Here is a 27,535-nt window from a genome sequence, read left to right on the forward strand (position 1 = left end):
ATGAGCAGCTGAAGCTTTTCTTGCCATGAAGATAAGCAACACTTGGTAACTGACATACCATTAAGCTTCTACTAAAGCAGCACGCCAAGCCTCACTGCCAGGCACAAGGTTGCCAGCCTCCAGGTGGGGCCTGGAGGGCTGGAATTACAACGGATCTTCAGAAGACAGAAATCGGTTCCCTTGGAGAAATTAGTTTAAGGCGGGTAGCCGTGTTGATTTGTAGTAGAAGAGCAAGATTTGGATCTAATAGTGCCTTTAGAACTACTGGACCCGAATCTTACTCTTCGAGAACCTGGCTGTTTTGAAGGAGGGAGTGTACGGTATTTTACTCTACTGAGCTCCTTTCCTTTCCCTTCCCAAGCCCAGTCCTCTCTAGCCTCTAGCCCCAAATCTCGAGAGCTTTCCCAACACGGACTCGGCACCCCTATTCAGGAAAGAAAGACACCCCCCCCCCGCCAGCCGCCCCGCAACTTGGCCACATCTTCCACTCTAGGCAGTCATCGCTCCTTTTCTTTTAAAAGAGCCCACCCGCTTATCGGCATTTCCGGGACTGCTTCCTGGTTCGAAAGCAAAGCTTCCGGTCCGTCCCCTTCATACCAGTCTTCGCGCCGCTCAGAGAGCGGAAGTCCGCCTGCCCTTTAGGGGCGCTGAAACTTCCTGTCCTCTTCTTGGACACGCCCTTGAGACAATTTCTGGAGCCTGCGGCCCCACCCCGACGTCTAGGAACGGTTGACGACCTTTCGTTTGTCGCGAGAATTTGCAAGGTTAGCCCATGGTGCGCGCCTGCGCTGTCATGTTGCTTGGTGCCGGTCAAAATGGCGGCGCCCTTGTGGAGGCAGGCGAGGCAGGGCTTGCAGGCGAGTTTGCTGGTTTTATTTAGTTACTTAATATGGTTTTTATTCTTATTCCCGCCTCCCTTTAAACTGTAGGGAATTTGCAGATTCGGCCCTGCTGTTTTGGTGTTATTAAGATATGCTGCCCTAGGCGGGCCGGCTTCTTTTGTTCTTGGGTCTTAGTTGCAAGGTTTCAGTTAGGTGACCGTGTTAGTTTGTAGTATAACAGCAAGGGGTGAATCCAGTGGCGCCTTAGAGACTAACAAGATTTTCAGGGTGTAAGCTTCTTAGAGTCAGAGCTCCCTTCTTGTGTCTGAAGAAGGGAGCTTTGACTTTCGAAAGCTTGCACCCTGAAAATTTTGTTGGTTTCTAAGACGCCACTGGACACATTGCAAAGCGCTCTTTTTTGTTTGATTGTTTTCACACTTAAAAAGATCGTATGTATACACCTAACACGTGAAGCGGGTTGCTCTGCTCAAGGTCTGGCGATCCTGGTAGGTGGGACTTACCTCTCTCTTCCCTTCCGGGTAGGTTTTTTCTCATGCGAATGCCGGGGGAAGGGTGTTTTGGGTGTGACCCCTTGGTAGGCTACAGGCGGGAAGACTTTTGGCTGCTGTTTCGTAGTTTACTTTCTCGGGTGGAAAACGTAAAAGGAGCGAGGGAAATGAAAAATTCACATTTATTTTAGAAAATCATTTGCTTTTGCTTATTTTCATAGGGAATAGAGAACATACTTTACAAATGCACGCTGTATCAGTTGTGCCCTAGCTGTAAAATAGGTGGGTCTAAGGAAAGGCTAAAGAGTTATGAAATAAATTGATTCCCCAATCTACAGTGTGGCCACACCTGGAATGTAATGTACAGTTCTCTTTGAAACTACAAATCAGACCATTGGCCCATTTAGTTCAGTATTGTTTTCTGTGACTGATGGCAGCTCCCTGGGATCTAAGGCAGAGAAACACCTTTCTTGAGAGTCATGAACTGGATTGCTCTTCTACATGCAAAGCATGTACAAACAAAACCTGTACAACCATCTCATTTTCTGTAAGACTGGCACATGGAGAAGGCCAATCCAAGATCTTAGGCTTGTTTGGGCAGAGCTATTTTATTCCAGGGAAGATCTTGGATACCTTTTCACTGCTTGCAGCCACATGACTGTTGCTGATTGTACTGTGCTTTATCAGGCCTTTGCAGGAAAACTTGACCACCTTTCCTGGATCCTTTGTTCAAGGCAGGGTTTTCACACCACCGCTATTTGTCATAAGGTAAGAGATTAATGGATCCAGTGCACACATAGGTATTTACTGTGGTGAATTGTGGGAGATTTGCCTTTTTGTAGAAAACAAATGTCCATTGTGTTCTAGGGTATGGTTGGTCAGTTTAAAAGTGTATCTGTTAGATACATGTATCTCTTACGTGTAAGCATTTATTATTTGAAACAAGTATTTCTACTAAATAAAGGTTTTCATGTTTTTAAAATGTTGAAATTTTGATACGCCACTCTACTTAATTCAAATACATACATATGAAGCTGCCTTATATTGAGTCAGACCTTTTGTCTATCAAGGTTGTCTGACCAGCAGCAGCTCTCTAGGGCCTGACAGATGTCTTTCACATATGGTACCTGCTCCTTTTAACTGGAGAGAGAACCTTGGATCTTCTGAATGCTAAACAGATGCTCTGTCAGAGACTTGCAGCCCCACCTTCCTTTGTAGCTAAAAGGAAGCTTGTGGTGTATGATTCTGCTCTTGTTTCAGAGAAGCACTGAGCCCAATGTAGCCAGCTGAGAAGCTGGTCTTAGAAGATAAAGGGGAGAGAAAAAGCTGGGATTCTCCATGCTCACAGGGTCATACTGGGGGTGTGTATTGCTATTGTATGAAATTGAAGGGAAGGGCAAAATTATTTTTCATCCTATGGGGAGGCCAGTTTGAGCTCTTTTAATTCTTTGTTTCAGTTACATTTCTCAGGTCTTTTTAGCTCGAGCGTGGATTGCTATGTCCGGTAGTGCTGAAGATGAGGTTTGGGCAAAATGGGTTTTGCCAGGGAAAAATGCAGAACGCACATGATGCACTAAGCACATGCTCCCTTTAGCATTATACTTGTTCCCCCATCCCTGTCTTACAGAACCAAGCTGCTCGGGTTCGTGTTGGAAAAGGGAACAAGCCTGTGACCTATGAGGAAGCTCATCCACCCCATTACATTGCTCATCGTAAGGGATGGCTTTCTCTACACACAAGTGAGTGAGGGAGCGAACAAGGGAACTAGTTGCCCAAATGGTGTTTCCTTTCCCTAAAATCTCCTTTGAAAAGAGGAGTGGAGATGGTCCTGCAACAAATATCCTGCCTTTGCTTTGGGAAGGTTATTCTTTGGGTTGTTCACCTACCTAAAATGACTTTTCCCAGATAATGAACCCTCCCCCCACTTGCAAACTGTATGTTTACTTGCCCTATAGGTCATCTGGACGGTGAAAGTGGAGCTGCTGAGCGCACCGTAGAGGATGTCTTCATTCGCAGGTTCATTTATGGCACCTTCCATGGCTGTCTAGCCAATGAGATTGTCCTGAAGCGCCGTGCCAATACTTTGATAATCTGTGTCGTCTTTCTGCAGAAGCTGCCGCCCCCCAAGTTCTATTTCCTGATTGGTTACACAGAGGTGCTGCTCTCCTTCCTGTACAAGTGCCCTGTCAAGATGGAAGTGCAGACAGTCCCTGAAAAGGTTGTCTATAAATACATCTAATCCTGGCTGGGTGCAGCTTCCGGGGGTCCCCAAGCCAAGGCTGAATTGCACTTCTCACTTAGCTCACATTTGGGCAAAAGTTGCTTCCCAGACAGTGATTCTCATAGATCAGTCAACAGTGCCTGGGGGAGTTGTTGAATACTCTGGAGTTCCAGGTTGGAGGATGTGAACTGAAAGGACTTATCTCTTGGCTTGGAATTGAGGAAGTGGGTGGATGCTGGTGCAGTACAAACAAGGGGGTATTGCTGTTCCTATGTATGGCTGTTCATAAATCAGTGTCTTCAGAGCGTGCAGAATGTATGACTGCACAGCAAGGCAAGTAAAGCTATTGAAAACTCTTTTCGCTTAACCCTCGGTAAGTTGCTACAGGCAAAGGAGTTTGAAGTATTTATGTTGCCACAGGAGTCTCAGGACTTACATAGGCTAGTTCAGTGCATCTTCCCTCCGCGCCCCCCGCCCACCATGCTGAAACTTTTGTTGGATAGTCCTGCATGTTGCAGTTCAAAAGGCATTGATGAAATGTCTGCTGGGCTGCTGTTCTCTTTCCCTCACCCTCCCACTGGAGCGCAAGCTGTCACTTTCACTTAGTTGAGCTGAGCTGAGGACTAGTTGCTGGAAGCAAAACTTTCCAAGCTGAGGAAGGTTAACATAACACGAGGGGGAAGGAATTGGCCATCATTGCCAGTAATCATCACAGACCGTCAGGAGCAGTTTTGGACACTTATGTAACTACATTCCAGGCATTTAATCAAATCAGAGTAGTTCTGCTGCAGAGAGAAACAAATGCATTTTCCCCAATGTAGGTACATTGCAGTTTAGCATGTTGAGGAAACGTAAATTCTGTGGGTTATGTGCCAGAAGATCACTAAATCAATGCAGCAAAGGTGCAACAATTGTGTGTTACAAATGGATTGCCTGGCAAACTTCTGAAAATGAGAATGCTTGTAGTCGGATGGTAGTAATATGCAGCCTTAGATTTTTTTAAAATAAAAGATAAATAATGGCATCAATAGTTTGACCTTTCACTGCCTGTGCAGCCCCCATGCCCGGCTGCAGTATTGAGTTCTGGGGGAACATTTCTTGACAGAAGCTGCACTGTCTTGAGATGGTCTCTTGCGGTGGCTGGATTCCCTGTCAGAGGGGCACTACTTTGTGTCTCCTGAAACAGCAGTGCGCTCTAAAAGTGACAGTGTGAATAAGTCTGAATCTTAACAGAGGTGAGCTTCTGGATCAGTGGATTGAAAAGGGATGGCTATATAGGCCTTAAGACAGAAGTATATAGTCAGGTATTCGGGTGTTGCTTCCATGACTGTTCCTGACAAAACTGAAGCACTGTTCCTTATGAATACACTGTTGCTGTCTCATCCTGCTTTTAAGAGGCAGGGGCCTCTGCAATCAGACACATGCACTCATCTTCAGAATCCCTTCTGTTCATGTTTGTTGGCTGAGCCCTGGCACTGTAAACAGGCTGTGGAGGTAATTTCCAGTGAGCCTTGGCAGAAGCCACCCGTCCTAATCCAATCTAATTTAAGTGCAATCAACAGGGTTGATGTCCAGTTGGGCTTCTGGGGTGTGATACCCAGATTGGTCTCCTATCTCTGTCCCTGCCACCTGGTTGCACCCAGTGACTCTTGGCAGGATCAGTGCCAACCAAAGCATGTGATGCAACATGAACTGGTTTGATGCAGACTCTGTTATCCCATCTGAATCACTGGGAGTTAATCATTTATGGCTGTCACGGGATGGGGAGGGACGGGGACCAAAGATAGGCAATACCCAGAGATGCAGTTTCTTTGGAGGTGTGCCAGTATGAACTCCATCAGAGCTGACTTAAGCATGAGAGGGGCAAGGGAGGGGGGACATCACTCCATGCGTTCCTCAAAGTCAGATGTACCCAAGACCCAGCACTGTATTGCAACTAATGTTTGTCCTCTTTCTCTCTGCCTGTGGGGCAGAGTGCCAAGGTGTAACCAGAGTGCACAGAAATGCTCAGCTCTAATCTCTGAGCCCACTTAAAACTCCTAAAGTAGAAGAGGCTGCCCCCAAACTGGAGGCCCCACCAGCACTACTTGAATTGTATAATAAATGCATGTTTCTTGTTCCTTGAGCCACAGAGATTCTGGGTGGCCATCATCACTCCTTCCTTGATTGTGTTTGTAGTGACTGCTATTCCCAAAACAGTAATTTTTAACACTTTGGGGGTTGAGAAACCTAGTAACATATAAGAACCCCAATTGCCTCCCCTTGCTCCCCCATGTAAAAACTGGTTACTTTCCCCCAATGCTAAGCTTAATATTAAAGTTTACCCTTACATTCCCAAACCAAAGTGCAGTAACATTGCCCTGCCTGTATATAAACCTAAATAAAATCAAGATTTATTCTTTCCTGGTCTGTTGCGCCACTCAAAATAAAAGACTGATTTTGAATATTCTGCACTGAAGAATGCAAGATGCATCATATAGCTTGACCAGACAAAATATTGTTTATGGCACTCCCATTCTCGGAGTGGGTGTGACTAGCTGGTGCAAGAAGAGGAAGTAAAGTGCCTGAATTGGGAGGTCATAACATTTCGTGGATTTCCTGGGGGAAAAACAAGGGCACCATGGAACCCTGGTTGAAAAACTGCAGTCCAATGAAACTTCATATTCCTGAAGTTGGGGATATGCATCCCCACTGGGAGTCATTCCTCATACCATTCAGTATCTCTGTGAACGGTATTCCAGAGAAGGCATGGGTTCTAGCCCACACTGGACAGATTGGCCTGGGAGCTTTCCCATCAAAACTAAGGGAACAAAAGGGGCTCAGTCAAGCTGGGAACCGCCTCCTCTCAGGACTTCTGTTGGGGTTGTATCTCCAGTTATAGCCCCATTTGTCAGTAAGCAGCCTGCAACCCACATCGAGACACCTAAATTCTGTGTCTACTCATTTGCACGAAATCTTGTTTAAGATAGGATCACACTAGTGTTGCAATCTTAAATATGCTTGCTTATAAGCAAGCCACGTTAAAATTAGCTAGCATAATGCACACCAACCCATGTGCATACAGTGTGTTGCGGACGATGGACCTCTAGCTGACTGAGATTGAAGTCTATGGAAATACTGCCAAGGACAGAAGGTCTATTGCCATTTATAAAGCAATATTGTACTGGGTGTGGGGTGTCACATCAAGCATTTCAAGGCTAATGGGACTACTGAACCTTAACTCTTCCGTTTTGGGCCTTCCTTCTGGGTTAATGATGCAGACAATGGCAACAGGACATTCACTGCCAGACCTCCAAGAACTGATTGCTTTGTGATGTCTCTGAACTTTGTCCTGAAGGACAGCAGACCAAGGTTCTGCAGCACCTGGTCGGGGAAGGGAAAATATGATAGTTGTTGATGTATTGAACTGGTTTATATTTATATTGCTCTTATCATATCATTTGGTGCATTTCAATTGTTTTCTTGTGACAGACTTTGGAAACAGAGGCTGGAACTGAACAATTTGTACAAGGCCACATAGTGAGCCATGGCAAAGATAGATGCTAGTACATCAGCCTTCTCGCTGGTGGGCCAGCCTGGTTTTGATGGCCATGCAGTCAGTGGCATTTGTTCAGTTGAACATAATGAAATGGATTGGATTTGATCACAGAAAACCCAGTTGCAAATCCCCTCTCACTTTGGTCACCAAGGTTGAAAATGAAAAATATTTCGTACCTTCAACCAATTCAAATGATAATTTAAATGCTTTTTCACAACTAGAAGCACAACTGCAGGGGCTCTCTTTAACTACCTAAGCAGCATTTCCTTTCAGTTCAGCCTGAGGTCCAGAATTGCCTTTCTTCCACCATGTGCAAGGCAGGAGGAGGACGGCACAATGAGCCATTTCTTGGCCTCGATTCTAGTGGGACCTACTATGGGCTTTCCACAGTTCCCTAGCAGCCATCTAGACATCCTGCTATGCAGAAGGAAAGCTTTGAACTGCTTTGAACTTATCTGTGCAGGGGAGGAGAGATTGGCTGTTTCCTTAAACAGAGCTAGGTGGGGGCTGAGTTTTTTAAAAAGTACTATCCCTGAGAGATGAAGGCTTTGAATCACTGCAAGTGTTTCCTCAGCTTGCTAAGTCCAGAGCATTATTAAGGCCTTTTTAATGAATGTGCCACAGCTTGGTATGACAGGCTGCATCTTAATCAATTCAGTGTTTGGTGCATGATCAAGTGTGCTAATATGTGTGTGTTAAAAACAACACCCTTTGCAGTGTGAGGGGTGAGGGTGTTAGCCACAGGGCCGGTTATTCCAGGCTAAGTTATTTTTATTACTCAGTGCAGAAGAAGAGCTAGTCAGAAAGGAAAAATTGGGAAGGCCACTTGGAACACACGAGCAACTCTTGGCCAGTTGCTCAGTGAAAACTGCAGGGAAGAGGGGTCATATGCCATATGCTGGCATCCTGCAAGTTAGTTTTTCTCTTATGGCCAGTTGGTACCTCGCTACTTTATTTTTCTGCCAGAAAGGTTTTCTGGCATTACTTTAGTTTGAGCCATAAAAATATTTCACACCTTCATATATTTTAATTAATTCACGCAGCAAAAGACAAACTCCATCTCAGACAATTCCAAGGTCCCCACTGCTGGACAGGAGCAGGCCGTATGGCTTTCCAGAAAGAAATGTCTAATCTGCTGTTCAGTCTCTTAGCTCCATAAAACTCCTTGGCATATAAGAAAACCTTTAAATAAAATAATAAAATTGGAAGATCCCAGCGTTTAAGTTAGGGGTCAGCAAACTTTTATGATGAGTCAAATTACTTCAAAATTCAGAGCAAGAAATCAAAGAGCCAGTATGAGAGAGCCCATTTGCCTAGCTGAAAATATACAGCTTATCGTTACTGATAATTAATATGCCAATTAACCAGAGTTTTTGCAGCCCAAACACTGGTTGTTGCAAGTCCTTCTGGAAGTGGCACTCACAAATTCTCACAATAAATAATAAAGAGGAGCACCCTGGGCATTTTAGTGCACTGGCTTATATCTGCACTTGGACGATAGGCAATTGCCCCTCTGTTACTTTTCTTTCTGTGAAGCATCTCCCCAAAATATTAGCCTGCCCCTCCCACTTACCCCTGCAATATACGCTAACATAAAGACTTCATTTTCTTTTTACAAGAGCCATATTTGGGTTGATGCTGAGCCACATTTGGGTCTACAGCCATAGGTTGCAGAGCCCTGGTTTAAGTCATCCTTGAGTAGGCATGCACAGCTATTCAGCACCCCAGAGCAGGATGGCACAGTGTAAGCACCACTGAGGCTGAAGCCTCAGATCTCCTGGCCCCCTTTTCTATTCTGGGTCAGAATTGCAAGTGTGTTAGAAGCATGCATAACTCACTGTTCATATTCAAGTGTTTGCAGTAGAAGCAATGAATGGAAATATGAATGTCCTCAGTAGACTTCAAGGGGCTACTGTGCATTCTGAAGCTCTCCCTGTTTTCAGAAACACGGAAGTGTTTTGCAGGGGTGATGGAAAAGCCTTCGCCTTTCGGAGTATACGTTCCCTTACAGCCCACAATATCCAGATAAGGGTGTTTGGTGTTGAGAGATCAAAAGCGATACTTTTATTATTGGCACAGCACCTGTAATTCCCCAAATGCTGTGATGTTCACAACTGCAACATTCAGTGAGATCCAGTTCCCAGAAATACCATCCAGAATAGGCATAGCTAATAAGCAAGAGTCAATATGAGATACAAATACAGACATTGTCAGGAAGAAATGGATGTGGCACTTAAAAATGGGTGAGATTGTTCTTAGCGATAATTCAAAAGCGTTTTTTTCTCTACCTTCATCCACTAAGCTGCTGGATGTCTTCAGGCTCACTTGAGTCATCAGAAACTTAAAGCTATCATTGCCCCCTCCCCTTGTTCCAAGTGACACAAGCCATAAAAGATTCCAGGTTAGAAGATGGGAGTCAGTAGAACCTGTTGTGCCACACAGCCTTAATTGCAGTTGCTGAAAAACTCCAAGGGAAGAACAAATTGCTCCTTCACCATCCAGACTTGACCCTGGTTCTTGTTTATGTGTAGGTCACATGTGTGGGTCTGCCTAACCTTGGGGAAGGCAGAAATGACCTTGGCATACCTGCGTGACTCACCTGTTGACTGCTTATTCACTCTCGTATGGCACTGTTTACACTCCTTGCCAGTTGGCTGCAGCACACAATTCTGTCCTCTGAACCACTGAAAGGATAAAATAGCTGGCTTCTGCCTAACTAGTCCATTCAGCTCTCTGTGCTGAGCCAGTGTCTGGATGCTGTGGTCAGACAGCTGAGGGTGGACAAACTGAGCTGAATCCAGATAAGGCGGCACTGATGTTTGTTGATGTATTGGAAGGGATTATGCTGCCTACTGTCTAGCTAGTCCATACAGCATCCTGTTGGCACCAAATTCAAAGTGGCCTACTGGGAAAAAAGAAAGCAACAAATCATATGACATCTTTTAAAAAAATACTCATTCCACAACAGGCAAAAGAAAACAGAAAAACAACATTCTGAATGACTAACAGTACCTGCCCAAGCAGTGTTACACCCTTCCATTGACTTCAATAGATTCTGAAAGGTAACTCTGTTTAGGATGGCACCATAAAATATTCTCAAATGTCCTGTTTCCTAAAGAGTTAAAAGCAAGGCACTTCCCAACTAACCACGGAAAGCACTTCTATAACTTGGATAGACACAGCAAAAGCCTGTGAGTGAGAAGTGGGAGTTTTCAGCAAATTTACTAGTGGACTGATAAAAGACCCAGCCAGGATGAGTGAAGTCACCGTTCTGATAGGAGGAGAGAGTGTCCTTCAGGCATGTAGTTAGTCACCAGGGTGCTGCAGTTTGGACCAACTGTAGCTACTGTGCTGTCTTCAAGGGCAGCTCCCTGTAAAGCACATTACAGTGGTCTTGAGGTTTCTCAGCATGATTCACTCGGGCTACACTAGCTGTGTATAGAAGGGAAGATAACTTTACAAGTTAAGTGAAGATGAGGAGAGAAAAGGATTCTTGGCAAGCAGAACAACTTGTTTTTCTAGCAAAACAGTCTAACAAGACTCCTAAGCTTTCAACTGTCAGTCAAAGGCAAACTCATCCCATCCAAGGAAAGCAGCCTAATCCCTTTCAATACATCAACAAGCATCAGCGCTGTCTTATCTGCATTCAACTTCAGTTGGTCCTCAGGTGTTTGACCACAATATCCAGGCACTGGCTCAGACCAGAGAGCTTCTAGAGGCTTATATGAAGAGATGTAAAGCTGTGTATCATCAGCACGTCTTCGGATGATCTCACTCCGTGGAATTACATAAATATTAAATAACATGGGTGTGACAGGACCCTGCAGGATACATCCCAAACAGATTTCAAGTTTCCAGGGTGGTTGGAGGCCAATACGTTACAATGACTTTACAATTAAAGTCTTGTATAATTCTATCATTTCAGGTTAAGACCTCCAAGGTACATGTGAACGTGTCCACATAACTGGTTGAAACATCTGTAGAGTCGTGCCTCTCCCCCGCAAAGGGGGAGATAAACCTACCAACTCACGAAATGATAAACGAAAAAAGGTTGAGGAACAGATAAAATATATTACCAACAGATATATAATTCTTGAAGACCAATTCTGCTTCAATAAATAAATAGGATAAAGGATGTGCAAGTTAAAAACTTACAACATACAAACAAAAGTAAGAAAATGTATAGATAAAAAATCATGTAGACCAAACATCTTTCTCTAAAAGGTGATATTGATCCATAAAGTACATACACATATATAGTATAATATCAAGAGTACAGACACAATATAGCCTAACTGTATATTGTGGGGCACAGCCAAGACCTTATAGGGCACTTCCAGTACCAGATGCAGTATTGGACAAAGGAGGCGATTGCCCTGGCTCCTTGAGTTCTAAAAGGCACCAATGAGATCCCATGAGAGACCTGGTCATCCTTCCAGCCGTTCTTGCAGATATTTGTCTCAGGGATGACTCTATTCAGTTCTGAATTTCTCCCCCTGATATTGCCATGTTCTTCCTGGCAATGATTATGTCTAAGGGATTCCTTGAGAAAGTAGGTTTTGATTAACATGTCACCATGGTCTGTATGGCTATTTCTCTTTGGGCTGTCTGAATCTTTTATCTGCCTTTTAGGGCCTGACTCACCTTGGAAGTACCGATGCTTACAAGCACTGGGAATTGCCCAAGTTATGCAACAGAGCCTCTTAGCTGCATGCCTGGGTGTACACAGACTCCTCAAGGCTGAGGATAGAACTGAAATATCCTTTACCCGTCATGCCAGGCAGGCTGCCCTACAGAGAAAGAATGGCTTCATAGAACTGATAAAATACAGAGCAATTTCTTCTGATCTTTAGGAATTAAAATCTACAGATATTATATTGGAAATCTGGTGTGGGCTGGGAAAATGCAGCAAAGCAAATAGTGACATTACACCTGGCTGGGTTACCGCTTTCAAAGGAACAAAGCAGGAAAAAGGGCTGTGCAGAACTGGTGTTCCCTGATGAACAGTGAGATGACTGTGGAAGACCAGAACTTGCTCACATACTGTTTTGGCCCCAGCGTCTTCTAACTCAATGTGCAAGCACAGGGGCATACACAGGGATTTGCTATACAGACACAGTTGCAGCACTGGTGCCATTTATTTATTAACTAGATTTTCACCTCACCTTTCTGCTCTCATATGGCTATCAAGGCTAACAAATTAAAACACACAAATTAAAATCTCATCTTAAAACCCATTAAAACCAGCAAATACATAATTTAAAACAATTTTTATCAGCATGCCTAGGAGTTCAGAGAAATTCTCCATGTCACTTCCCTGCGGAATATGCCAATGGGGTCAAAAGGTCTGCAAAGACTCTCTTGTCCCTTCAGTGAAAATATATTCAATAGACGTAAGGAACCTTTTGGTCAAGGGTTTATGGCACCAGCCAATGGGGCCACCTGCCTGATCCTAAACCGCAGTGGAGTGTGTTCTGTTTGAGTGAGGCATGAGTATGATGTCACTAACAGGCACCAACACAGAAATGAGATGTCTTTTGTTGCTTGGGCAGGAAAGGAGGAGAGGAGATCTTGGCCCAGGAACAGGGGCAGGATGTTAAAGGGAAGGCTTGTGTTCACAGGGGCAAGGATAAGAAAGCAGTGGAAGATGAACTCCTGCAGTCCAGCTTCCATACCACATTAAGCCCAAGCAGGAGAAAACCCAGACAACATCTAGAAAGTTCCAGGAAACCTGAGAGCAGGAAGACGAGAAAAACTCTATTGTTCCATCAGCACCAGCTGGTGAATTGGCGGGGGGTGGGTGGGTGTTTCAAACCAAACCTAGTTCACAAGGCTTATAGAGGCATCAAAAGGTGAACTGGTGTGGTGGTGATGGTGGGGAAATGAATAGGGGCCATGGGTATTTGGCAACAGAATCAGATGGAAAGAGCAGAGGACTTGAGGATTCTGGCTCCTGTGTTAAAGAGCACCTTGGAGTGTAACGCTTTACAATTAAATGCAGTATCTGCAGAACTGTTTCCTGTTCCAATTGGCTTCCAACTGCTGCAGTTTATGTATCTCCACAATCCTGCCCCATGTTGGTCCTCCGTCTCTTTCTTACTAAGTGTGTACCTTAAGGTAGCAGCAATGGTGGGAGCTGCCTGTGTGGGTCATGTGACTGTTGCACGATGAACCCACAAAAAGAACAACGTCGCCTTGTGAGACCCACGCCTGGATCTTTTTCAACACAAACATCAAATTAATAGTAATAACAAACACTGAATGGAAGACATGGTGTGGCAGCAGACGCCTGAAGCTGGCGAAAACAGCTGCTTGTGACTTGCCTTCAGGGTAGAAGTTGGGAGCAGATCTCCCCCCCCCCCCGCTTTCTTCTTCTATGGCTGAGATCAGCACTGAAACAGATATCATGGCATAAAGGAGGCTTCTTAGTATTCCCTCACCATTGAGTAAACAAACTCAAAGCATCTGGAATCCCACAGCAGGATTGCTATATTTGAACATGGGCTTTGGGCCCAGGGCCCCTTTCCTTTGACAAATTCAGTATTGCTCTAATTAGAGCATGGTCTGATTAGAGAACAAAATCCTGTATGCCCAAATGCAACAGTTTCCGCCTGGATTTGCGGAGCCTTTCTGGTAAATGTTTCCAGTGTCCTTTTTCTGAGATCACATTTGGCTGCTCTCTAGAAAGCAAGGCAGCATCTAGCCAAACACCTACAGCTTCCAGACAAAGAACCTTTCAAGGGCTGCTGGTGAAACAGCTTTTCCAAGTATAGCCTGCTGCTCCAGACTCTTGGGACTCAAACAACCAACCCAGGTTCTTATTGACCTCCTGGGGGCTGTACCAAAGGAGTGAAGGGCACCCTGTCCAATTGCTGTCAGCATGCATTTGTGGACTGGCTTGGGTTTAGCAAAGCTTGTGGTTCTTACTAAACCCATGTTGTGCTGTTTCAGGGGCTCTGCAGCATCCCTTTGGACCCCAGAAGCAATAGTGAAAGTTGCCTCACAAAAGAGCCACAGGCTGCCTACTCTCCTCCTAACAATTCTATTGCTTTCATTCTTACAAATGATGCAAGTGGATGGACTTTGCATAAATGAGGACAAACATAACTGCCACGCTCTAGGTCTGGTTATGGTCTGGATCTTAAAAACAATTATTGTCTTTAAGCATACATATAAATGATCTGAAATGGAAGATCTGATGAGACCTCAAGTTAGATGCTGGACCAAAGAAAGAAAATGAGGAAATAAAAACAGGAAGGGGGAAGAGACTGATAAGTGCTTTTCTGAAGATCAAAGGCCAGGTGCATAGAGAAGCTGGTAGCAGGCCCAGCATTCTGGTCTGCTAAAATCCTGAGGTGGACAAGGTCATTGGACTCTTTCCACGGCTCAGTTCCCTGTGACTGAGATTACAGAATCCACTTTGCAGGTGTCATGATGACAATGGTTGTTTAATTTTCATAATTCTGTCCAACAGGAGCCTACCTTGCAAGCAAAGGAAGTGGTTCTGTGAATCCACCCAAAGAAGTAGGAATATACTTGCTTAAACTCATTCACTGTCAGATTAAAAGGGCTGGAAATAGGAAAAAGAAAGCCAGGCATTTTATTTATTTATTTTATTACACTTCTAGACTGCCCTCCCCGTCAGACAGGCTCAGAGCGGTCATTTCAGTTTAGGCACTGCTTTATCCAGTCTGTGGAACACCAAAGAGCCAGGACTCCTCCTGTGGCATCCTTACCCCTCCCATGCATTTCATGAGGGCAGGAAATTACACCATAAGAGATGGAAGAATAAAATCTATTTTCCTTCATCATTTCAGAAGGCCTCAAGTGTCACACACAGCCTTCCCACATTTCCTAGCATGCCAAAGCCACAATGACTTGCTACCCAACCCTGCAAGGAAGAAAACAGGATCTCGCTCCCACTGTCTAGTCTGGGGGTGAGCTGACCTCGGTGCTCCTCAACTTGGGCCAAACCAAACTCACTTTCTCCAGTTTGAAAGTCATGTAAGTCTGGAAGGACTGAAAGACAGAAAGACAGCTCCACCAACTCTGCTCCTGCCGGGCCCAGTTTAGGCATTATTTTGAAAATCCAGCACCCAGGGTCTCTGCTGTGTTCATAGTTTAAATAGTGGTATGAGTGGACAAGACTGTACTTGATGTTTAAATCCATAGATTTGATTTGGTAAGAACTATGGCTCAGTGGTTGAGCACCTGCTTTGTATGCAGAAGGCCCCAGGTTCAATCCCCAGCATCTCCAGTTGAAAGGAGTAGGAAATGTGAAAGACCTCTGCATGAGACCTTGGAGAGTTGCTGCCAGTCCGAATAGACAATACTGGCCTTTATGGACCAATGGTCTGATAAGGCAACTTCATGTATGATACTGGATGAGGGTGCTGATATGGCCTGTACCACCAAGAACTGGTTGATGATATGGGGAAGGTTAGTCTGTCTCAGCTGTGTTTGGTCATATTCTTGCTTAAGCCTACTTGAGCAAGCACAGGGGGTTGGATCAGTGAAATCTGCCCATCAGGATGTTCAAGGCAGTTTCTGTCTAGGCTTGAAGCCAGATTGAAACAGGTGTAGGTCTTCAATCTTAGCTACAAAAGCCTGGGATTGGTCAGCCACTACTTATACAAGTGCCCAACTCAGAGAGGGGATATCTGCTGCCGAGTCAATAGTAGTTAAGATCTTTTGGGTCCAAATACAGCTTTCTAAGGAGAGTTTTCATGACTGTTTTCAAGGCATTTGGCACTACTCACTCTTGCAGTGAACTATTTATTACTCACTGCCTAGATGTAATAAACAATGAAAGACAAGGGTTAAACCTAGAAGTGGCACAACAAACCCCATGAAGTAGCTTGTCCACATACATGGGCTGCAATAACTGAAATTTATCCAAGCAAACACAATTAGACTGAGCTCTGATTACCATGCTGAGAATTTGTAGAGCTCACATCACAGTGAATACAAGCCATTTTGTCTGCTAAAAGTCTAGCAAAAGAACTGTATAATGCTCCAAGTACATATCATCAGTGCCGAAGTTGGGGAAGTCTACTTACTACCCAACATGGCACAGCAGGTTGTCTTTACACAGACATAATGAAGGTAGAAGTCAGTTCACAGCAATTGCCACTGCTGAGTAAGACGTGGAAATGCGCTTTCATTGTGTTCTGTTTAATTCATCTCAAGTTTTCCTCCACCTGTGCTTTTAACAGCCTGCCAACTAACTTCATTGCCTCAGGCTCCCTGGTAAACCATAAAGCTGACTGAGCTTGGAAGGAAGGAAGAAGGTATCTGAGAGTGATCAGGTCAACTGTCAAGGTCATCTGCATCTCCCACAGAATCAACAGGCCTGAGAGAAGAGGAGCAACAGCTATGCCAGCCAGACATTCCCCCCATTTGCGATCCATAAGTTTCTAGGGGTAGCCTGTCAGTTTAGATCGCATCAAATAATATTCAATTCATGATGAGACCTTTGAAGGATGTTCCCCACTAACAACAGAATCAGCTCTGTCCTTGTTTAGATTATAACCTACCAAATCTGCTGGACTAAGTTGTTTTGTGGCAGCCCCACTGATGCCACAAACTCCTGGCCTGCATCTGATATGTTGGACTAAAACCTCAGAGACGTTAATACCAAAGTTGAGAGTTTATTAGCTGCCAGGATTGGTGGTACACCACCATTCTGCCTTGTGCACCCAACATCAGGCACCTATTCTGGAAATCTGAGCAGCAAAGAACCTGTTGATAGTGATGCAGGCACAGGAAACCACCCTGTCTGACCAGAATGCTTAAGCTGAGGTTGCACAGAGAACACAAGAGGACAAAGCTGGGAACGGTCAACTCCCCCTACCTAGTCCAATCTGGTCTCAGTGATACATGCCAGGTCAGCTTTCTCACCCAGGAATGATCCTGGATGGTCAATTGTCTACTGATTTTTATTCAGCAACAGCTCTTTCAGGGTCAGCGGGTCTCTGGCATGCCTATTCAAATCCTTCTGGCTGAGAGAATAATCAGAATTGGGGACAAACTAATTCTCTGACACACACTCACCCTCCCTCTCAACTTCTACTACCTTATCATTCCATAATGACTATGAGTCTCTCTACACGAGACATCTGACACGTGAAGAACACATGTCAGGAGATGCAGCGTTAGCTGGGAAGGGTAGTTTAAAAAGGTAGAGCTGGCGGCAGGGCAAAGGCTTTACTATACACTGGAGCAGTATGAAGGGGCTGTGAAATGTCAGAAAGGAAACTTCAGTCCATTATAACCACTACAGGTCCAAGTCCGGCCCTGGAAGGCAGCTCCAGCCCATTTCCATTCCTCACTGCCCTCTGGTTGCCATCCCACACAGATTTAGACTGGGGAGGTGAAATTGACAAAGCCTTCTGGAAGGCGAAGTTGAAATTAACAAACCCTCTGAGGAGCAATCTCCGGCCAGCTGTCTTTTTAAACTACTCTTCCCAGCTAACATTGTGTCTTGCTACATGTGACGAACACGCGCTGAGGCGTCTCGTGTAGACAGAGTCTATGTCTCATGTTCATTATCACGTCAGCTTTAGACTATCTAGAACTCTGCTGGGATGAGGGACTAGATCATTTGGTCCACTTTCAAAGCCTGAGGGATCCAGTCTGAGGAAATCGCCAGTTAACATGGCCATCAGTTTTGTGAACACTGGTTGAATTCTGGAATATGGAGATAATGTAAGTGATTAAGGTGACTGCTCCTGAATGTCCTCTCCCACTACCTAGAGAAACATCGGTTCCCTGATATATCAGGGAATTGGAAACAATAAAGCAGATGGAATCATGACTAAGAACACAAGTGGAGAATATCTTGGGTCAAATCTGATTAAGCAGAGGGAAGATCCCATTTGACGACCTACTCTGCAACTGATGAAAGAATGTTACTTCTCTGACTGCAGTTTAACAAACATATGGTGGACACCAAAAAGTTCCAAGATAATCATATCAGTGCTCTGTTTTCAAGAGCCCCTTCATCACCTGGAAAAGTATCTTAGGATCACAATGAAAACATGCTCTGGAGTTGGAGACTTTTTGCATGCCTTGCCAAACAGATACATTCCCACTGAGCCATGGCCCCTCCTTGGTTAGAAGCAGTATAGGCTGGGCTTTTGGAACCTGCTTGGAACCAGAATGAATGCTCATTTCTTGTCCAAATGGCTCTTTGTGCTGAAAGAGCGGAAGGTAGAAACAATGGGTATGTATTATAAAGGGGAGAGGCTCCTCTTCAATGGCTGCTGCTTCTGAAGGCCAGTTAAGACTGATTATTATCTCCTTGGGTTGAACGGATAGCCCATAAACTAGAGACAGCCATCAACTAGAAGGACTTCTTTCTATTGGGGCCTTGAATTAGAAACCTGGGAGGGGGGATGGTTCTTTTATCATCTTTGCAGAAAGGAGATTCATATCAAAGACAGAGGGCCTTCCCCACTCATACAAGTGAAGTGAGAGCTCTCTCTCTCCTTGCTGTGCTGTTTTAAGTGTTTCTCTGTCTCTGAATGGAAGTGACTCACAGAGTGAGTTTTCAATGCGGCATCCAGTCTTTTGTCTTCAGTGAAAAATTTCTCTTTTTACTAGGAGTGCCAATGGATTAAAATGCCTTTTGAATCCTTCCATGAAATACATTGCACAACAAGGGGGAAGGGGTGGAATGCTTTCCAGCTCCTGCTTACCTTGAAGCTAATTTTTAAACTGCAAACAGTCAGACTGTAGGCAACAGGTTTTCGCAGACCTGCTGGGATGGCAGCCCTCCTTCAAGTAAAAGCTCCCACCTGGGCCCCAGTCTGGGGTGGAGAGGCACTTTATGCACATATAATCCCCCTCTTGCGTGCTTGCTTCAAAGACTGCTAAGGCCCACCTGTGGGACGAACTGCTTCAGCAAGAGATCTACATGAGAACTTCCCATGCGATCATAAAAACTCAAAAATGCTGCGAGTAAAGAGCTCCTTCAAGTCCTCTTCCATTGTTGCTCACCTCATTCCTCAAAGGCAACTGTATGTACTTGGAGAAGCAGACTTTAGGGGAGGGTGATGCCAGCACTGCACGCGGCAGGAAGAGAGAATCAGACATATTTAGTTAGATATTTATATGCTGCTTTTCTTCCAAGTGTGGAAACAAAGCAGATTGCAACATTGTTCTTCACTCTATCTCATCCTCACAGCCACCACCCTGTGAGGCAGTTTAGACTAAGAGATCAACTGGGCCAAGGACGCTCAATGAGCTTCCACTGTGGAGTGAAGATTTGAGCCTGGGTCTCCCAGACCCTAGCTTGACACTGTAACTACTACACCAAGCTGGCTGGGTGGAAGTTAGACCTTCTTTTTACACTTACAGAGTGAAACTCTAAAGAATTAAACCCACTGACATCACACCTAAATGCAAATGTTTGTGATTTTCCAAAATTCTAGATTTTTTGTTCTTGAGCCTCAGCTATCTTTGCTTGATGTTCTGAAGTTTCAGGACTGACATTCCCATATCTAAACAAAGATCTGGTCTTTCTCTGCATGTAGCCAACGTAAGGCGTGTATGCAAAACACCTGACCTGGAATACTGCTGACATGACAACAGTTACATGATGCAGCATGATACGGGTTACATGGTTACTGTGGAGGTTTGCCCACAACAGACAGAACAAAACAATCGCAGTGTCAATCAAGGTGAGTGTGCCGCCAATGGTCAGATCTTTTTTTATACACAGACTTGTAAAGGTTACCAGTATGGGGAAAAGCAAGATTCAGGTCCAGTAACACCATGAAGACCAACTAGATTTCCATGGAATGAGCTTTCGGGAGCCCCTTTTGTCAGCTCTGACTCTTGAAAGCTCATACCCTAGAAATTTAGTTGGTCTTAAAAGTGCTTGTAATGATTTTAAGTAAATGTGTGTATGTGTCTTTAAATGCTTGGTGTGGTACAGAAGTGTGGAGGTGAAAGAGGGGGATGAGTGAGTGAGATGATGGGCTGATGACTGAGAGTGTGGGCGGAGTGAACGCAGCTTTTAGTTACTGAGGGAGAGAAAAAATTCGGTCAGAGCAAGAGAGGCCAGCTGTGTGGCGCAGCCTTAGCATGTTAAAGCATTGCTGGGAAAAATATTGAGTCTGATTGTAGCAGGCAAGCTGTGTGCAGCCTGAGTATGTTTAAGCAGTTCTGAGAGAAATATTGAGTCAGGAGAAAGCAGGCAAGCTGTGTGCAGCCTGAGCTTGTTTATGTTGTCTGAGAGAAATATAACCTGTGTGGAAACCTGAACTGTGTGTTTGTGAAAGAACATTCAGTCAGGAGAAAGCAGGCAAATTATGTGTGCGCCTGAGAAAAGGTCTTACTTGTAACAGAGAGAAATTAATATCAAAAGCAGGCAAACTGTGTGTGAAGCCTGAGAGAAGATCTATCTGACTGGGTTTAAGTAAAGTAACTTTAAGGATTGAGAACTACTCTTTTGAAACCATCAAGTTTTAGAAATAATATGAAACTCATACACTTCTTATAAAAATAAAAGTTTACTTTGTTTTTTTTTTTAAATCCCAGAATTATTCCTATATCCCATTCCTTTCCTCAGGGCCACTTAGTACCACGAAAAGTCTGACCCTTGGGCACGTTACTAAAAGGAGAAATTTAAGTTATTCTGGATCTTAATTCCTGGTGGCAGCAATCTACCAAGAGGGGGCAAGAATAAAAGGCTTAAAGACCAAATCTACCCAAGAGAAAGAAAGGGTCGTAGCAGTGCTCCTGGACCTGAATCTTGTTCTTCTACTACAAACCAACATGGCTACCCACCTGAAACTATCAGTATGGGGAAAGTAACTGTGAGAAAGCTAGGGCACCCTCTCTTTCTGGGACAGAGGAAGGCCCTTGCGCTTTCCTATCACCTGTCTTGCATTTTAGATCACTGGAGCAAAGAAAGCCATTGGTTAGACAAGAGGTTCTGAGAGCAAACTCTCAAAGGTATTGGCAATCCAGGAAAGACTGATCAAAGATATTTTATTAGAATAACAAAGAGCCTACAAAGACAAGGTTTGATTGGTCCAGCCTAAGATGGCTGCTGCTCTAAGCATACACTAGCATAACTAGTTTGTACTCTATACTTCTCCAACAGCAATGTCAAAAGAATAATTATAAGGAAAAGTACAGGGAGAAAAGAAATCACATAGCAGCACTGCCAGCCACTTTCACACACACCTTGGCAACTACATGGCTACCCACCAATCAGATCCCTCCTGACTTCATCTTCCATATTGCCCATTCATGAAAGACACCTATTAGCAAGCAGCAACAGCAGGAATAGCTTGATGGCAGTATCCGAGCCATTACGCATCCCCTCCCATACAAAGTACAACTTCACTGCCTGACAGCTACCATAGTACTTTTATCGGTATCCTGAATGCTCACCAAGTTAGGGGAGAAGTCTGTGCCTAGCAGACTAAGCAAAGACAGCAAGGCTTTTGCCAAGACAAACAACAGGGACACGTAGGGATTACTCAGTTCTAGCCATGCCACTTAGCCAGCCACCTGCAAAGCCCTATGAGCCCATGCTCCTCTGCCTGAAGAAGGGTTCAAGTCCCACTATAGATACAATGCCACATGAAGGGAAGCAAACTTTTTGCAAAGCCAGCCAGATAAACAAGAATGAAAGTCAGGACTGTAAACAAGTTGTCTAGTAGCTCAAGAGAGAGAGAGAGGGAGAGAGAGAGAGATTTGAGCCCCACCCTGGGGAGATAATCCAGACTTTGCAAGGTAAAGCCTACCATTGTATGTGTGGAGGGGGAGGAGGTCTGGCTAGCAACAGTCTTATGGGATGGAAACAGGGAAACAGATAGGATACACTTGAATAGCTTGGAGGAAAAATTCCAGAAGGGTAGCTCTGTTGCAACAAAAACAAACAAGAGCCTTGTGGGACCTTAACAGTGTTTTATTCCAGCATAAACCTTTGTGGATAAAGCCATATAAAGGTATAACATCTGAAGAGGTGGGCTCTAATCCATGAAAGTTTATGTTGGAATAAAATTAAGTTAGTCTTGGGCAGCGCAATCCTGGGGAGGGGAGGGAAAAATGCACTGGGAGCTGAATAGTAATTACACTGGTATATCCCGGATTTATGCCAGTGTAACCTCCCCTATGCTGGCACAGTGACCCAGTGCCACTTGAGAACTGTGCTTGACACAGCTGTTTAGGGGAGGAGCGCTCCAAGCAGCCCATGGCAGGGCTCTGCTCAGACTGCCTTGCCTGTCACCCATCATGGGCAGAAGAGAGGGCACAGTTGTGGGCTGGATAACTGGCTGCTCACTCTGGAAACTCCCTCGCAATGGCAGGCACACAACCCCTTGACTGTTTCCCTCACAAGATCAGAGCTCTAAGCAGCCATGGGAGCAAAACAGCCAGATGCAGAGGATGAGCATCTTCCTGCCAGAAGTGCACCCATCATCTGGCTGCTGGGAACACTTTTGACAATGGAGCCACTGATGCCACCCCCAGCCATAGACACCTTCCCAGGACATGGCAGACCTGGCAATGGCTTGCACAAGGCCTGGCCCCTCACCACACGTGTGTCTGTTTCACTTTCAGGCAGGTCACAACCTGTCAGGGAGGCCACGGAGCATGGCTGTTCCAGCCCCTGGTGATCCTTCCTGGATCCCACCTGAGCCCCACCCTGGAGTCATTCCCTAGGCAGCCCGCAACTCAACCCTGCTCCTGAGAAGGCAGCATGAGGAATGGCTGTCGTAGTTCTGACTGCAATGCAAACAGGTGCAGCTCCCATCCTGGCTGAGGGGAGTTAGCAGCATGCAGCCAGACATCCTCTTCACTTTGGGCAGTTCAATAAAGTCTGTTTCAACTTCCTCCCGTTTGCCTGCGGCTGTCAGTAGCTCCCCACCACTTCCACCTAGGGCAGCCCCACAACACATCCCCAAGAATACTCCCTAGCCCTGGGCAGCCAGGGAAGCGGCGGCCCAGGGATCCACCATATGCCTCTGCCCCATATAGTGGCTCGGCCCCCAAACAGACCAGGAGTCTGTCTGTCCATCCTGTGGGGGCCATCGCTGTGTGCTGCCTCTATCCCCTCCTCGCATGGTAGTGATGAACCACCCACTGGTGACCTCCCCGCCCACCATCTCCAGGGGGCCTATTGGGTTGCCATCAGCGCCCTTCTGTCCTAGCGCTGGGATGGCAACTAGCAGCTGCAAGGGAACATGGGGTGGCCATGGCAGCCGCCAGAGCAAGGCTCCTATGAGCATCTCCCCAGCAGGGCACAACCAAGAGCGGTTGTTACAAGGACAGCCCCCTCAGCACTGGGGCTGCCCCTCCATGGATGGCTTCACCCTGGCTGGGCGCCCTGATGCGGGTGCCATGACCATAGGGGCATGTGATTGCTGGCTGCCTGCTATCTGGCTGGGGGCGGGGGCGGAATAGAAGTGTCAACAGGCAGCAGGGATTGCAGCCCGTGCTTTAGCTGTGCCTTTACTTGCCACTCATGTCCCTGTCATGAGGGCAGGGCGACCACTGGTGGATGCTAGCAGGGTTGTCAGGGGAATGGTGGGATGGGCACCCTCAGCAGCCTCGCTGCATCTCGCTGAGCTCAGCTGCTGGCGTAGTTGTCCCATGAAAGTCCTTAGGGAGCATGGTGGGGATCAGGATCGTGAGTAAGATGCCACAAGGCACTGCTATGAAACAGGTAAAAGCTTTCTTCCCAACAACAAAAAGAGATGAAATTCTGAAAAGAAATACTGAGGTTGACTGCCTGGAAAGAGCCAAGGCACAGAAAAGAGCAAAGGCCAGCAGGTGCAATGAACAGCAGCCAGAATGTGACACACGTGAGTGGGGTAATGAGGAGGTAGCAGCAGCTGAGGACTCTTCTAGTTAATATTATTTAATGTTTTGTTTTTATTATTTTTATTTTGTAAACTGCTTTGGGCAGGTTCCTGGAGGGCAACATAAAGTTTTCTAAATAAATAAATAAATAGGAGACAGTACCAGTTAGAGTTTGGAGGTTATGTAATTCCCCTCCCTTGCTTTGTCCTTGCATCTCCAGCTAGAAAGGAAGAGGGCCAGGTGCGGCAGTAGCTAGACTGATGGACTAGAACTGGGGCAGACCAGGTTTTATTCCCTGCTGTGCCATAGAAGCTTGCTGGGTGACACACACAACCAAATCTACCTCCCAAGGTTTGCCGTGAAGAAAACATAGCAGAGAGAAGAATGATATAAGCCACTCTGGGTCCCCGTTGGAAAGAAAGAGAGTCTAAATGAAGCAGAATAAATAAACAGACATTTATAGTCCACCTTTCTTGCTGAGACTCAAGGCAAATTGCAACTAAAACCAACACTGCAAAAACAGTACAATACATACAGCCAACGACATTAGAGAACATTGCACTAAAAACAGTATAATACAAACAGTAAAGCAGTAGTTCCAGGCCTGGAAAACAACCTAGTGAAACATTATATTACCAGCAATCAACAATGTAATAAGACTTAATTACAAAATGTAATAAACAATCAACAATGTAATAAAATTGGACTACAAAATTAGAGAACATCACAATAAACACAGTATTGTAAACACAGTGAGAGAGCGCTCCCCTTTCTCAAAACTGTCTCACCATGTGAGGATTCAGTAACCATGAATTCTGCCATCAAGCAATGCTAAGACCAGGCCACGGGCCTTCCTTTACACCTTCCTGCAGACCTTAACCCAAGACAAACACAGAAATGGGGGCGAGGAGCTTAGGGATGTTCCTTGGCAACTGTTTGTGCATCCATAGGGGCCCACTTTATGAAAGCTGTATGAATACATGCAGATGTCTTGATTATTTGAATGGGATTTTACCCCAAGCACAACCTTAAAATAAAATAATAATCCCATGCTCACTACTGAGAAATGGTCAAACAAGTAAGAAAAGAACACTGGCCATTTGTCTGGTCAAATATTGGTGAAATATTTTAAAGCATTAAGTTCATCAGAACAAAAATGACACTTTAAATATACTGATGATTAGTATGTATAGCAATTACAACAATAATCTGTTATTGTGAAACAATGAAATTCATTTACTACTGAAAGTTATTGCAACTTTTAACAGTATTAGATAAGGTTTCTGTAATTGTGAACAATTCAAGGTTTTTAAACCCTGGAGCACCTGGGTCAGCCTACAGTTAAAAAAAGAAAGAAAATGAAACAAAAATGAAGCAAAGTAACAGCAATGACTAAAAAACAAAACTCTGTTTTTAAAGGCAGTTGTAACAGAAAGCAGCATACCAATTTTCAGGTATATGTGTACATACAAAGGCTTCAATCTTAAGAACACTTTCCTTAGAGAAAGACCCATTTAGTAATATGGGACCTATTTCTGAACAGACCTGTTTAAGATTGCTCTCAAATTCACCTTCCCCCTTTTAAAGAGATGCCTGCATGTTATAGCAAGGGGCTAGGAGAAGAAACTGCTTGCCAGAGGTGGAGAGAGGAAACACACCCACTCCTGGCTTTGCTAACAAACAACACTAGAATGAAAAGAAATGACTGCTCCCACACAGGGCAGTCTTGGCTTCAAAAAACAGTTGGAAGTATTTCACCATAGGTGGTCAATTGATCAGTAGCCAAATCTAATAATTAATATGCCTCCTTCCTGCCTAACTAATTAATAGGCACTGTATGACTACACCAATCTCTACACCAATTTGGCAGGGGGAAAAAAGAAATGGTTACTTAGATTGACTTCTTTTTCCATACAGGGGCTAATATCAACATATGTGTATGGGGGTGGGTGGGATTCATGATTGCACAAATGCTGGTTTTGCAGTTAAGTTACACTTTGGGGGATCTGATCACCTGAAGTTTGGTGCAGTGCTCTGGAAAACTAGGCAGACTCTGTGCCCATGTAACTTATTTTAACAGCAATCCTAAGCAAGTCTACTTAGAATCCTACCAAGGTCTATTCAACAGGGCTTACTCCCAAAATAGTGTTTTTAGGATTATGCTGTTAATCATCCTATAGGATGCACCAAGAGGCCTTAACACTTGGCTGCAAAAAGTTGCTCCCCTTTTGTTTTTATTATCCAGCCTAAAGAGGTTTTCTGGAGAACTTGAAAGCTTGTACACTTTTTTTGTAATTTTGGTTGATCTTCATATACACTATTGTTTAGAATTTGTTTTTGTATTTAGCTTTGCAACCTCTTCAAATTATAGTTGGAGTCATTAAATATTTAAGCATCACATCAATTTTTTTTTCCTGCAAACAGAAAACTAGCATAGCAGGGAGAACGGTTCTACTGGCTTTCTTCTTACTGTGCTGTTTTCCTGTTTGTAGGGAACATTAGAGTTCAGGCTACCACCTAGGGCTTCCAGCCTTCAGGTTGGGGCTGGAGATCTCCTGGAAAGCTGCTTTGGAGGGTGGATTTGTCATTATAACCTGCGGAGGTCCCTTCCCACCCGAGAACCCAGTCTCTCCAGGCTCCACCCCCAAAATCTCCAGGAATTTCTCAATCTGGATTTGACAACTCTATGTACCACCTCAGGTCTCTACCACTTTGTTTCTGGTGAGTGAACAAGACCTGAGTAGTAGTTAGTAGTTCCCCGCCTGGTAGGGTTGCCAGGTTGCCTTACCCTCCTGCCGGAGGGGGAACCTGACACTCAACTCTCTTGTCTAGTAGGCATGTGCTTCCAGAGTAGCATGATTACTTTACTTCCAGGAAGTGATGTCATTGTGCAGGGTCTGATTCAGTTTCGGACCCCAATTGGCCCCCTACAAAGTGTGGGAGCGCTCCCAGGGTAGCACAATGCGGGGAATGCCTGTTTGCCCTTTCCACCCTTACTAGAGGCTCTAGCAGCCTAGGAAATGTCTGAAAATTTTGGAGTTGGAGCTAGGGGATAGCAGGGTTAGGGGATGGCTGGAGCTCAGCAGGCTATATACCATACAGTCCATCTTTCAAACCAGCCACTACCTCTAGGGGAACTGATACCTGTTGCCTGGAGATGTTGGAATTCCAGGAGATTTCCAGGCCACACCCGGAGGGTGGCTATCCCAAGTCGAGGCCATTTGCCGCCTTGGGAAATTCTTGGAGTTCTGGGGGGTGAAACCTGGAGAAAGTGAGGTTTGGGGAGGGAAAGGACCTTGGCATGGCATAGTTCCAGAGTCCACCCCAAAAGTAGCCAGTTTCTCCAGGTGAACTGATCTCTGTGGCCGGGAGACCAGTTGTAATTCCAGGAGATCTCCAGCCACTACCTGGAGGCTGGCAACCCTAACTATGACACTCGCGGTCTTTCCGCAGTCTGAACAAAGCCATACCCAACCACGTTGCGGATGCTTCCCCCTCGACCGGAGACACCGCACCCACACAAGTTCCATCCGCTCCGGTTCCGCAAGGGGAAAAGTGCCACTCCCACTCCGACTACGCCAGGGGGCGTGGCCGCCAGCGTGACGTCACTCGCAGAGCACGTGGT

At 45.2% G+C, this 27,535-nt stretch overlaps 1 protein-coding gene and 1 long non-coding RNA gene across 2 annotated transcripts; one reads left to right on the forward strand and one right to left on the reverse strand.

Moving 5' to 3' along the window:
- Window positions 1-789: 789 nt before the first annotated feature.
- MRPS24 (mitochondrial ribosomal protein S24) lies at window positions 790-5,954 on the forward strand. Its single transcript, XM_054997152.1, has 4 exons — window positions 790-857; window positions 2,018-2,098; window positions 2,958-3,069; window positions 3,286-5,954. The coding sequence occupies exons 1-4, from the start codon at window positions 816-818 to the stop codon at window positions 3,567-3,569; spliced, it is 519 nt and encodes a 172-aa protein (XP_054853127.1). The 5' UTR covers window positions 790-815; the 3' UTR covers window positions 3,570-5,954.
- A 3,176-nt stretch (window positions 5,955-9,130) lies between these two features.
- Window positions 9,131-27,449, reverse strand: LOC129342540 (uncharacterized). Its single transcript, XR_008598222.1, has 2 exons — window positions 27,381-27,449; window positions 9,131-9,994 (listed from the first exon to the last, which is right to left on the reverse strand). It is a non-coding gene; the product is annotated as an uncharacterized LOC129342540 (long non-coding RNA).
- Between the last annotated feature and the right edge of the window lie 86 nt (window positions 27,450-27,535).

The sequence above is a fragment of the Eublepharis macularius genome, chromosome 14, assembly GCF_028583425.1.
Source record: "Eublepharis macularius isolate TG4126 chromosome 14, MPM_Emac_v1.0, whole genome shotgun sequence".
NCBI classification, from domain to species: Eukaryota; Metazoa; Chordata; class Lepidosauria; order Squamata; family Eublepharidae; genus Eublepharis; species Eublepharis macularius.

Coding starts and splice junctions, on each gene's coding strand:
- MRPS24 (XM_054997152.1), top strand. CDS start 816: ATGGCGGCGCCCTTGTGGAGGCAGGCGAGGCAGGGCTTGCAG. Junction 858..2,017: donor AGGCGAGGCAGGGCTTGCAG/GCGAGTTTGCTG, acceptor GTGCTTTATCAG/GCCTTTGCAGGAAAACTTGA. Junction 3,070..3,285: donor ATGGCTTTCTCTACACACAA/GTGAGTGAGGGA, acceptor CTTGCCCTATAG/GTCATCTGGACGGTGAAAGT.